Source organism: Phyllobates terribilis, unplaced genomic scaffold, assembly GCF_046119375.1.
Source record: "Phyllobates terribilis strain yellow unplaced genomic scaffold, ASM4611937v1 Scaffold_5__5_contigs__length_657084704, whole genome shotgun sequence".
NCBI classification, from domain to species: Eukaryota; Metazoa; Chordata; class Amphibia; order Anura; family Dendrobatidae; genus Phyllobates; species Phyllobates terribilis.
In genome coordinates this window covers 217083021-217097149 of record NW_027362765.1, presented here as the reverse complement: position 1 = coordinate 217097149, position 14129 = coordinate 217083021, and the positions used below count along the sequence as shown (strand labels likewise).

The 14129-nt window shown below is 43.3% G+C and overlaps 1 protein-coding gene across 1 annotated transcript in view; it reads right to left on the bottom strand.

Moving 5' to 3' along the window:
• ARHGAP40 (Rho GTPase activating protein 40) overlaps positions 1-7106 on the bottom strand; it is a 151580-nt gene extending 144474 nt beyond the window's left edge. The window contains exon 1 of the mRNA XM_073683794.1: positions 6881-7106. Coding sequence (XP_073539895.1) covers positions 6881-6888 — 8 coding nt within the window. The 5' untranslated portion in view covers positions 6889-7106. The remainder of the gene's footprint in view (positions 1-6880) is intronic.
• Positions 7107-14129: the final 7023 nt, after the last annotated feature.

Genomic DNA, 14129 nt, shown 5'->3' with positions numbered 1-14129 from the left:
ACAAAGAGCACATCACTAAGGTGAACATTCACTGCCGTTTAGTTTAGGGTACCGGATGCGGTGGTTGCCGTTCACATGAAGTCTCCCATCTGGCGGAGGTGGATTGACGAGATTTCTTCTGACCGGTTCTGCCGGCACTCGTACGACCCCCACTGCTGTGGCTCTGAAGATGGGAAGACTCTCGATGCTCCGGCTTGAGCTGTTTACGCTGCTTTGGCTCCTCACTCATCATGACGGGGATGCAGACACCGCCATCTTGACTGCTTCCCATCCTTATAAAGCATGAGGGGCTCCACCTCCTACCGGCAGCAGTGTGCACTCTCTTTCTTTCTACTTAACGCAGGATTTTTCATTATATATATATATATATATATATATATATATATATATATATATATATATATATATATATATATATATATATATATATATATATATATATATATATATATATTTTTTTTTTTAAATTTATGCCAGCTGGCGCGCTACGCCGCAGGATCCCTCCTGTGCAGCCCAGTGGCTCCCGGCGCGCTTGCAAACGGGGATGACCTGGACATCTACCCCCGCGCAAGCGCAGACCCGGGCTTCCGGCGCACTCGAGCTGGGGCGCGTCACGACCCCGCGCGTGCGCAGCCCTGACTTCCGGCGCGCTACGTCACAGGGCGCGACGCGACCCGACCCTGCACGTGCGCAGCCCGGAAGACCTGCCTGCCGGCGCGCTCAGCCATGGACATCATGTGAGCGCGGACCCGGCCGCAGGACCCAGTGCACGCGGGAGAGGACCCCGGAAGGCACCCCCCCGCACGCAGACCCAGGTGCCAGCAAGATGCGTCTGGGAACAGAGGACTATCTGCTGCTTCTTCACGGCCTCCAGGCCGCATCGATCCCGGGATCCACGGTCCAGACCCCACGATCAGGTAGGTGAGGAACCACCTAGAGAGGCTCCCATCAAGGACAGGAACCAAATCTGATGCGGAAGAGAGGTAAAGCCTTTTTATTCAGTAGGTTCCTGTCCTTGGTGGGTGGATACCCTCTCTCAGGTGGTGCTGTCATGGGAGAAGGGGAAAATTAAGTTTTAATCACCTTGTAACGACTCTCTCCGAGTCACCGGGGAGGTGCTGGTGAGTGATTATAGCACCGCTCAGTATACTGCGAGCGCAGCTGTAATCACACCCTGGCACATTGAGTGGCAGCTCTCTTTGCACACACATACTGCAGGCGGGCTGTCACTCAAAGTGCCAAGGCATGATTACAGCCGCGCTCCCAGTATGCTGAGTGGTCCTGTAATCTCCCCCCAGCACCGCTCAGGTGACTCGGAGAGAGTCGTTACACGGTGATTTCACTGTGATTAAAACTTTATTTTCTCTATGTAGCCGCACTTCCAGCCAGCTACACAAGCTTTTAACGCTATTTTCCTCCAGATTAACCCTAAGTCTGCAGGTGAATAGCGTTTTTTGGTGACATCAGGTTCCCTTAAGGCTGCATTTACACTGAAAGATTATTGTGAACAAGCTGTTTGGCCATGTGCCCACGTAGCGTTTTTGTGGCGTTTTTACGGCTGTGAAAACGCTTGTAAAACAGTCTGCCATACAAAGCAATGTGAATTTGGATTTGCTGTGCACATGATGCGCTAATTTGCTCGCCGAATTCGCATTGCATTGCAAAAAGCAGCATGACCATTTCTACCGCGATTACGCTGCAAATTCACGGCCATTGAGGAACATTGAAACGCAGCAAACATGCAGGTATATGTGGATTTGCTGAGTTTCAATTAAATTCAATGGCCGCGAATTTGCAGCGTAATGGCGGTGCGTTTGGTACCCGGATGAAGAGGAGACTACAACTCCTCTTTATCCCGGATACCACGCGGTGAAAAAAAGAAATAAAAAAGTTAAAATAAACAAAACCTGTATATTCACCTTTCCGGCGGCCCCCGGTCTGCTCCTGGCCATGTCCTCTCTCCTTGGTGTCCCGCGGTGTACTGTCAGGACCTGCGGTGACGTCATTTAGTCACCTGATGGTCACGCGACTGCTGACGTCGGCGGTCAGGTGATGGTCGCGTGACCATCAGCTGACTAAATGACGTCACCGCAGGTCCTGACAGTACACTGCGGGACGCCGAAGAGAGAGGATGCGCTGGGAGCAGACTGGAGGAGACCGGAGAGGTGAGTATACAGGTTTTTTTTTTATTCTTAACATTTTAATTCTCTTTTTTTTTTTTTTTACTATAGATGCTGCATTTAAAGCATCAGTTGTAAACACATAAATCCATGCAACCGGCATGGATTTATAATATTGTGTGACCAACTTGTCAAGCACTTTTCCAAGTGTTGCTCAAAATCGCTTGGAAAACAGCTTGAAAAAACGCATGCGAAAACGCATGTAAAAACGCTAAAAAACGCTTCTCTCTGGCAGAAAAAACGCATGTAAATCTGCATGCGTTTTTTTCTGCCAGAGAGAGGCAAAAACGCTCTGCATCAAATCTGCTATGTGGGCACATAGCCTTTTAATGACGCTGATTACCCCGATAATTTTTCAGTGTAAAAAGGCTGCTGATAATTTCACCCGATGAACAAGTAGAAATAATCTTTTGTGCAGCACCAAAGAATCATTCTCGGCGGCGCATCGTTTTGTGTAAACAGGACTCACGCTGTTGAGAACAGGGGCAGCCTATGCGCGCTGAGCGACCTATTACAGATCAGTTAGTGCTCATCATTTACTGCATTTGTGTAAATGGACCCTTACAGAGTAGCAAGAATTACCACTATTTCCTCCTACAGAAGGGGTAATTGGCTGCCATGGAATACACTAAGCCTATGTTCACACATGATGGTTTTTTCAGCATTTTTTTATGCAAATTTTCAGCTATGTTTTGCAGTACCAGCAAATTCTATGAGATTACAGAAATCTCATGCACATATCATGTTTTTTTTTTTGTTCAGGATTTTGTGCTTTGCATGTTTTTTTGGAAAATAGAGCATGTCACTTCTTTCAGTGTTTTTTCCGCATTTTTTCACCCATTGGAAGTAATGGGTGGTGAAAAAAAACGCACCAAAATGCAGGTGTCAGGTTTTTCAGCATTTTTTTCCAATTTTTTTATGCCATACCCAGAATGAGATTTTTCTTTTCACTGAACTTTATGTACATGCATATTAGAGAAAAGGAAAAAAAAACACCAAACACACTGAAAAAACGCACCAAAAAAGCAAGAAAATCCTGAACAACCTCCTGGCAAGAGATCAGGTTTTGCGGCAGTTTTGCTGCAGAAATAAAATGCAGGAAATACCAAGATATGTGAACATGGCCTTAGACCCAAGCTTATTGATATTGCTTGGTTTAGGCCAATCCAAGTGACAGTATTTTTCTCAGTATTTCGAAACAGCATTTATAAGAAAAACAAAAAAACTAAAGTGGAACCTACAGGCAGAAAATGCTAATAAACAGATTTGCACCCCTTTGTGTTTTGGACTTGCTTCTGATTTTGGCTTACAAAATACCAGGCATAACGCTATGTGCCCATGATGCAGAATTGAAGCAGAACATTTCCGCAGCGTTTCTGCATGTTCTTGGCAGTAAAAACGCTTGTGGATTTTACACGCATTTTTCAAGCGTTTTTACATGCGGATTTGACGTGCATTTTTCAAATGCATTGTGACCTCAAATCCGCATGCAGAAACGCACAAATAATGGACATGCTGCGGATTTTTCCGCAAGGAAAATTCCGCAGCATGTGAACAGAACTTGTAGATTTTCATTGGGGATCAAAAACGCTTGAAAAACGCATTGTGTGCACGCAGCCTAATACGGTCATGTCAAGTAAACCTTAAAGAGGATCTGTCCATACTCCAGACATGTGTATTTAGGAAATGCTCATATATTCTTCATGAAATAAATCAGAAGCATATTTTCTTAGAACTATAAACATCCTTCATACACCTTAGCTGTTGACCATATATTCGGCCAACAAATATCTCTAATACCCACCCTCCCTATCGTGTGCTAAACACAAGAGCATTTTTTCTGGCGGCAGCTTTTCTCGTGGAAGAACCAAACATCAGGAGATGAAATTCTGTACTCAACATCCTTCTCTCCCAAACATTATTTGTTCAAGGAGGAGGTCTGCAAAAACACATGGACATGTGAACTGTCAAAAACCCAAGGATAGAACATGTACATGAAAAACAGACGTATGAATGAGACCTTAGACAGATGGGAGGAGTGTTTGTCCAACTAGGGAGGCAGTTACTGCCCCAAATATATGCTACAAAGAAACAATATGTAGGGGCAGGGGTGTAACTATAATAGGTGTTGGGATTGCAATCAAATATGGGCCCAGGAGCCTAGGGGGCCCAAAAAGCTGCCTTGTCCCATTTGAAAAGACCATTACTATTAAAAACCTGCAATAATTGGGGGCCCCACTGTAGCTTTTGCATTTGAGCCCATGAGATTCAAGTTACGACACTGAGTAGGCAATGCCAACTGATGGTACCATGTAGCACCCGCTGTGAAGAATGGAACAATGACAATAACTATAGAAAAAAAAAAAGAGGCAAAAATAAAAGTTTACAATTCTGCAGAAATTGTGTCTAAACACTGTTTGTGCCATTTTCTCAAAGTATCAATCTGCATTCCAAATTATGGCAACTGGGTTAAACATCATTACCCCAATTCAACCAGTTTTCGGTAGATTTATGAAGAATTTTCCACATATCATAGATGCACAAAAATTCGGAAACTTTTGAAGTTTTCATGCCAGCCCAAATCAGCTCCATCGGCTTTTTGAAAAGTAACCAAAGCTTCACAGCGAGGAGGAGTAATGGAGTGTGGCCGACTAATTCATCAGAATTTGCACTGGCATGCAGCAACTAGAAGATGCGCCAAATTCATCAAGAGGGGCACGTATTTTACTCAAGCTCACACTTCATCAAGACTAGCGTACAAAACACCAAGCTTGATGAATCGAGGCCCATATTTATCATCAGCATATTTTTGACACCATCGCCTCAAATTATGAAAACTGGTATGATCTAAACTGCTCTAGATTCATTCAGGCATGCATCGCGATGGATTTGGCACATCTTTTTTGTAGCCTTGAGCCATCGTAAGAAGTCATAATTTATGGCATTTTTGTGGTGCATAAAATGATGAATTTGATGCCTGCTTTCCCTGCTACTAAGCTCTACCTCCTTTTCAAAAAGCTGGGGAGCGGGCTGGGAATGGCATAAAAAACACCATTTTACACAAAAATTTGTTTTTGTTTGATTTTCCACACACTGTTTGACATGAAAAGCTCCAGCAACCTTAATTGGATTTTTTCATCGGAGAAGAAATGATTAAACTCTGACACGGACCAAACGCTTATGATATTCTGATCGAAAAACGCTGATGAAACTGGGACCATTTTTTTTTGCAAATGAGAAAAATCATTGACGTCTTAGAACACATGCACCTCAGTATTTGTAAGCCAATATTAGGAGTGGAAGAATCAGAGGAAAAGTATAATAGAAACACGTCACCACTTCTGGATTTATCACCCACTCCTGGTTTACAAATACTGAAGTAAAATACTGACCAAATACTGAATGTGTGAATTTGGCCTTAGAGAAGAAGACTCTTGATTTACAAATTAAATGCATTTACTAATAAAACTGGGATAGTTCGGTATTTGTGACGTAATCAAACAGTGTCTGCCATATTGATATGCCAAGCTAAAAGTTACATCATATACCAATCTTAATATTCATCAATAAGGGGTTAAATCTTTATAATTCTATATTAATGGAATCGGAGGATAATGGAGGCAGAGTTTTGTTACAAGTCTGTATAGTCTGGCATCAGGGAAAGTTGTAATACAATTCTGTGCGAGAGCCATATACTGCCGTGCTATGATTCATACTGTACGAAATCAGGAAAGTCTTTCCCAAAAGTACATTATGGGATCAGGTCACAGTATTTGAACCAAACATATGGCGGTTTTATTGGTAAGTGCATAGGCATCAATATACTGGGCTCATTCTTCCAGCTGAAAGTGCCAGCAAGGGAACACTATACCAAGCTAAAACCCCAAAATCCGCACCTGGATAACAATTCTGAATCAGTTTCTTAGGGCTACATGGGGACGTGTGACACGGAGACCGTAGTGCTGCACTCCGTTGGTGCATCTAATGATTTCCTATGGTATTGTGACCAACATGTTCTCAATGTGATCGATCTTGCCGCTGGTTGCAAGTCGCACGCGACTCACCGCAGACTTCAGTGCAAGTTCCATTCGACTTATCAGTAATATGGCTGTTTAACAGATAAAACCGCTCTAAAATAGTCATATAACCGCAAGTCACAGACAAGTATCACACGTCTTGTCTGAGAACTGTATGTAGTACATGAACCACAAGGGTTTTATTAACCCCTTACTTCCAGACATGGAATTTGCCTTCAGCTAACATTAATAGTGGTGGGATATCATTCAGCTTGCAACGTAAATAAATAGCAAATTTCGGCACACGCCATATTTGCCTCTCTTCATGTTACTTTTGAAATATACTAAGAAAAATTTGCACGATTAGCCAGGAAGGCAACCATCAGTACCGGCAGATTTTTATTAGCCACAACAATGAATAGTTCAAATTATAGCGTAATTTCAACGTATCGCTTTAGAAAAGTCCAAGGTGTGTGATTTTGGCTTTTAATAAATTTAGCACCTCTTGGATTGATCGGTTTAAGACTTTCCAAAATTCCAGTCTAAAAAAAAATCTGCCCTATAAGTGGCATGCAGATAGAGGAAGAATATAACACAATCCCAAGACATTTACAACTAAAGACATTAAACATGCAAATAAAAGGTAAAAAGCAACATGGGAATATCCAGGTGAGTGTACAGTACCTGCTCATAAGAAGCCACCGAGTAGTCCCAAAGCTACAAGTCCAGCAGCTGTGTCCTGTGAGCCCCTGAAGCTGCCGACTGTTCCTCCTACTGATTACAGCAGCTGCCACAAACAGAAGGGGAAGGAGAGGAACATGACTACTGAGGGATATCAAGGCGGCTCAGCTGCAGCTGCTCCCATGGACAATACACATGGCCTTGGACAATACACTGTTCCCATAAATAATTGCTCTTTTCATGCTTCTGTTTCCTCTGAGACATCAGTTTGTAGTGACATGCCTGGAATGTGGATCTAAGATCCTACCACTAGTGCACAACTCCTAGGAAATAGAGAAAATGTACATGAAGGAGCAGAGATAAATGGAATATGTAAATCTTTGGAGCATTAGTATATATGACGAGGACATATTCACATTAGGATACAGAAATATGGACCTGAATACAAGAGTGGACTCTTCTGTCAGTATGTTGTTCATAGCTGTCTGTGTTTTGTCTTCCATATTGCAGATACAAAGATGCGGAGATGGGTACAGGAAATTTTTAAAGAATATTCTCCATGGAAGAAAAGAGTCTAAAGTGGCTTGGTTTTCATCCTGAGACATGCAGCTGAAATCGTATCTGCGTTTGGTGGCTAAAGGGCGCATGCTAGAAGGTAGGTATCACATCCAAGAAAGTGCTGCATCTGGATTTGGTCGCACGCAGCAGCCACAGCGTGAACCAACTTCAATGTTCACCATTCATGGTTTAAGTATGGACCGGACACGGGCCTCCTAAACAGAATTCAACAGTCTCTTATGTGCCTATGAGTTTGGGTCAAGAGACCCACAACTGGTACAGACATTGCAGTGCATGCTTGGACCATGTATTTTGGACATGTAAAATTGGCCTCAGTACTCGTACAGACTATGGTGTTTCCAGTCCGTGTGCCCCTTGTGAACTAGTGCTCATAGGCATTTTTCCCCACATGCCAAAATTGAAGCATACACTATGCCGGTCTATTTTACAGACCAGAATAGTGTATGTAACAAAAGGCAGTTCCTGCACCCATCCGCATAGTGTAGAACTGTAAGGGTGCAAAAGGGAAAACACCAGCTCACCCGTTCCCGAGCACGGAAAAAACGTCTTTGCCTGGACGCAGTAGAAACAGCATGAAGAAGGATCCAGCTCCACCGAATAAAATCTTTATTGGTGAATGAATTTCAGTTAGTGAGATTAAAAACCTGTTAGAAGACATATGCATAGCCCATGACTAGGTGGTCTTAGGCACCCTGTGCACACACAGCTGTAATGCTGTCATCATGATCAACAGTGGAAGCACCAGAAAATGCGTCAACAGCCGGGTCGGTCTCAGACCACCCAATCATGGACTATACATATGTCTTATAACATGTTTTCAATCTCACTATCTAACTGTAATTCCGAGCTGGATCCTTCTTCATGCTATAACTGTAAGGGTGCATGTAGATGAGATGTTTTTGACTTGGCGATTATAAATGCATACAAAAAATGTGTAAACCACTCACCGTAGATTGCTGCAGTTTTGCAATGCAGTTATTGAATACTCATTTTTCTTTTTTCAGGTGAAACACACTTTTTTGTTAACGTGCCCATATAAAAATCACACAAAATGTCAAATCTAGCTCCGTTGCATTTTAAGTAAAGGCATACACAGTCTTAGGGGCCAAAACACTTTAAATCACAACCTGTTTGTGCAAGTAGAAAGTTGCGCAAAAATATTGTGACTCTTGGAGTTTTCAAGCCAGTCCCAACCAGTCATGCCAATATGGGCAGAGCATGGGTGGGACACAAGGTGGCTAAGCCAGCCAATCAAATTCATGAAAAGCTACGCCGCTTTAATGGTGTAACTTGCACCAGAAATTTACTCCAGTCTCTAACTAGAGTAGGATTTGTGGTGAAGGCTCATGCCAGGTGTAAGATGTGCCTGTTAATGAATTGGAGCTGGCTTGCTCCAGCGCTGAATTCATGAAGACAGGCATGCACAACTCCAGTCTTAATGAATCGGGACCATAGAGATCCAATTATTTTAGGTGTTTTTTTCTCTAGCGTTTTACTGGCATGCAGTGTGTATATTCTACAGACTATACTAGTTATCTGGAAAAAGCTGCCCCTCCCCCACAGCGAACAAAACACGTTTTAGGTTACTAGACTTCCCCTTTTTTGAATGAGGAATTATGAGACAGACAAGATTTACAGTGAAGGCACAATCAATGCAGTGTCTTCTTTGTGCACAGTCTTATGACCATCCTACAAGGATATGATCCAATTATAAGCATATAGCACTCAAAATAGTGACCAGGGAAAGACATGGACCCAGATTCATCACGCAGTTTTCTGGCATAAAACTATTTAAAATGTTGCAACTTATATTTGCACAAAAGGTTTGTGGCTTTTGGTGTTTATAGCCAGTCTTGGCCAGCTCTCACAACGTGGTGGCAAAGCTTAGCCGGAAAGGACATGGTCGATTATGACCGACAAATGTATCATGGCTTATTCAATAAAAGTGTCATTTTTGGATTTGAATATACAAATTGACTCCACAGGATATCTGGTCACGAATCTCTTTCGTAAATCTACAGCCACTAATAGCCTCCTTCAATATAATAGTCATCATCCTCCTCCCTTAAAACGTGGAATTCCATAGGGACAATATTTAAGACTTAGGCGTAATTGTTCATCTTTGGTGGATTTTGAGAGAGAGAGATTTTTGAGACGTGGATATCCCAATAGCACTTTGGAATCAACATACCATCATGCCAAAGCTGCCAATGGGACCTCCTTATTGGTTCCTAGGCAGAGAAAAGAGGATGATAAATGTATACGCCTTATAGGTACCTATGATGATAAGTCAAGGGAGGTTATGAACATCTTAGGGACTTTTTGGGAAATCCTTAAACTGGATCCTGATTTGAGGGAAGTGATGACCCCTTGTCCTTCCGTCACTTATCGGAGAGGCCGAAATTTGAAGGTCGTCTCGTCCATAGTCCTCTCTCACCTGATGCGGCCGACCCGACATGGTTGAATAAGACCACACCTGGAGGTACCTTTTAGATGTGGCCTATGTAAGGCCTGTGATTATATTTTAAAGGGTAATACCTTTGAAAGTGATACGACAGGGATTGTCTATGAAAATAGAGAGTTCATTAATTGTCGTACTGAAGGCCTAGTGTATTTGGCTAAATGCACATGTCCTAAATCTTATGTTGGGAAAACGAGTTGAGAATTTAGAAGGAGAATTCTTGAACACATAGGGGATATTAGGAGAAAAGAGGACGCCCCCATTGCTAGGCATGTTTGGGAGAAACATGGTGGTGACCCTAAAGTAATGCGGTTTCAAGGTGTGGAGAAAATTAGATCGTTTCCCGGGGGGGTGATCATGATAATAGGATTTTGAGGAAGGAGGCCCAATGGATTTTTAGATTAAAAACGGTGACCCCATTGGGACTTAATGAATGTATTTCCTTTGTCCCCTTTATTTGATGAGAAGAGAGTGGGACAGTATTTTTAGGATAAAATGCCCCAAACTGAGAGAAGATATTAGTTTAATATAGTGCCCTATAGTTGTCAATAAGTTATGAATTATGCTTTGACATTGATATGAGGGCCTATTTCAATTATTGGAAGTGATCAGTAGAGATATACAAGTCCCTTATACGTTCCTTTAGACATGCTTAGTAATCTTTGTTTCATATAGTGGGGATCTAGATAGTGGGCATGTTATGTTTGCGCAGACTTGCCCACTGTATATCTTTCTCCGCTATCTATCTGTTGTTTCTGTGCCTGTATCTAGGATACCTCCGCTTCTGGGATGGCGCTATGACGTCTGCGCCAGACGTGGCCACCGCTGATTGGTCCGATGGGACGAAGCATGGGATTGGTTGGCGTGAGCGTGCGTCATCTGTTGGGGGCAGAGGATTCTTTACAAATGTCGGGCGTCCGTGCCGCCGCGTGCGGCTCATATTGTGGCCGGTACCTGTTAAGCTCCGGTGCTAAACAAATGCACCATATTCTAATAAGCCTCCTGATGTATCCCTATGAGCATTAAAAAGGGATGAAACATGTCGAGGTGTGATCTGAATGTGCTCCCCTGCTATGAATGAAGCTGTGTGAGCTATAGTATTATTCGCTGGCTATCAATGGAGCAGTGAAATCAAGGAGCCAGTAATCAATTTCTAGGCAGTGACCTGTGTTAGACCATAATATTTGTGGGAGCTATCTGTAGTAAACTCTAAGGTGCTCTGGGTGAATGAGGGTTCTAATAAGGAGCTCTATGATAGGCAACTGGGCTATTGTGCAATATACAACTAATTGCACTTTATGAAGGGGGTCTCCCTTCTTGGTTTAGTTTTTCATCAGTTGGGGATTTGAAATACCAGTGAGTCTAGTACCTCCATATATTATGAGCTATTGCTGGACATTTATTTGTCATTTTTAGGTCTATTAATACCCATGGTGTGTCCTGCCTGTGCAGGCACACTTGGGTAGACTGCACACAAGCACGGTGGATTTGGTGTATTGTTATTTTATATATTCAATAAAAGTTATATTTTATTATGTTCCACCGCAGTCAGTGATATCTTATTCAATAAAAGTGCCATTAATTACAACATAAATGAACTCCAGTCCATATCTGAATTACATTTGTTGTGGTAAAAGATGCTCCACATCCATTAGGGTATGTGCACACGAGCAGGAGCCGCTGTGGGTTTGAAGCTGTGTGTTTATGCAGCGTCAAACCCGAAGCGACCTGATGTTAGAGCATAGTGGATGCGATTTCTAGAAATCCCATATCCACTATGTGTCTGTTTACTGTGGATCAACTGTGGAAACTGACATGTGGCGCATCTTTCCAGACCGCAGCATGTCCATTTCTCCTGCGGGTCCGCATGCGGACTTTCCCCATAGACTTAACCTCTATGAGGAAAGTCCACAGCTGCTGCCAGTTGTTCCGCTGCGTCGGGGCCGCAGATTGGTACGCATTGTGGGCACATACCCTTAAGAGTCACACATCTCTTAATGAATTTGGCAAATATTACTCCATCAAGACTGGTGTACAAAATGTCAGTCTTAATCAATGGGGGCCACGGTGCTGGCTACTAAAATGCGCATGAATAGGCACCATCCTTAGCAGCTGTATAATAAATAAGACAGATTTTATCACCACTGTTGGGTGCATCAGGAGGTATACTGTTAGGATGGATTACACAGGAAAAAACCCAAAATTCATGCAAGAAAAAAAACTGCACATCCAGAAGGATACAAGAATTATCTTTATTATAAACACAATCCAAAAATCCAGACAGAACAGACCATCTAATTAAATAAATCACACCAACACGCTAAATTTTCATTTCTCTTTTAAGTAACGGACAGTGGGGACTGCCCACCCCAACTTAAAATAAGAGTTAAGTTATACATCAGAGTTATCTTAATTTAAAAATAAATATGGCATCAAAATCCTATGAAGTGACCAAAATGATCCCAGAAAGACAAGTTGTGGAAAAAGTTACCTTACGAGTGTCGCCATCATACTGTGGCTTTGTGAGTAGTACGGGAATACGAATAAGGTAACGTCTCCTACACCCAGGCTCTCTGGGACCATGTTGGTCACTTTATAAGATTTTGATGCCATATTACTTCTTTTTTCTCTGTATTATTACACATTAAATTATGACCGAGAGGTATTAAACTGCCCTTCTTATTTTAAGAATGTGAGGAATAAAAACTGCTGTTATTAAGGTGCTGTAAGGCTATGTGCCCACGATGCAGAATGCTCTGGATTTTTTCCTGAGCGTTTCTGCATCTCCCTGGCAGAAAAAACGCATGCGGATTGTACATGCGTTTTTCCTGCCAGCGTTCTTCACATGCATTTCCGTATGCGGGTTGTCAAGCGCTTTCCAAGCGATTTTAGCATCACTTGGAAAGTGCTTGACAACTTGGTAACACTATATAAATCCATGCAACCGGCATGTATTTATATACTGTGACCTTAAACAATGATAAAAAATAAAAAAATAAATCTATACTTACCTTCTGATGGCCCCGGAGTCTTGCTTCGCTCCGTCCTGGCTTGCCGGCAGCTCGCGGTACACTACACTGTAGGACCTGCCGTCACATGACTAAATGACATCAGCGCAAGTCCTTCAGTCCACCGCGAGCTGCTGGCAAGTGAAGATGAGCGCAGCGGGGGCCGTCAGAAGGTAAGTATATTTATTTTTTATTTTATTCCCTTTTTTTTTTTACAGGTACTACGGTACCCGGGTCTGGAGGAGAGTCTCCTCTCCTCCAGACCCGGGTACCATCCGCACATTGAAACGTTTGGATTCCGCATCTACAGATCCAGTGATGCGTAATCCATGCGTTCCAATGCAAGTCAATGGCGGCGAAAACGCAGCGCTTCCGCAAAATAATTGGTAGTGCTGCGTTTTTTTCCGCAATGATAATCCGCAGCGGAAATTTCCGCAGCATGTGCACAGCACATGCGGATTATCATTGGGGAACATGGCAGGCCTTCTACCATGTGTTTTTTAAGCGTTTCTGCAGTGTTTTTACCGCTGCGGAAACGCTTAAAAAACGCATCATGGGCACACAGCCTTACTGCAGTATATGGCCATGTTCACACATTGAGTATTTGGTCAGTATTGTACCTCACTATTTGTAACCCAAAACCAGGAGTGGGTGATAATACAGAAGTGGTGACGTGTTTCTATTATACTTTTCCTCTGATTCTTCCACTCCTGGTTTTGGCTTACAAATACTAAGGTAAAATACTGACCAAATACTCAATGTGTGTGACGCACCCCTGGGCCTGTGTCGCGCAGCGTTGCGCACGCGGGAGCTTACCCGGAGCCGGATCTGTTGAGGGTTGTAGTCTCGTGGCGGTGATCCGGTCCGTGCCCAGGGAGTCAAACTGAGCGGCGATGTATCAGCGGTAGATGATGGACGACTACGCCACCCGTTGAATGCAGCTATGGAGCTGCCGCTGCAGGGCAGACCGCTGAGGCCGGTGGAAGGATGGTGCAGCGTGGATGGTATAACCCCCAATGGGAGGGGTATGGCCTCAGGGCAGCCGACGTGGATGATGGGGGTAGCAGGAACCACTCAGAGACGATGCGGTGTAGTTCAGGGTCTTTACTGGTGACAAAGATAGACCCTCCCGGAGTACTGGCTAGCGGTTGGGGCCTGGTCAGTCCTTGAGCAGATGGGATCTCCCCTGGCCAGGCGGAGTTGT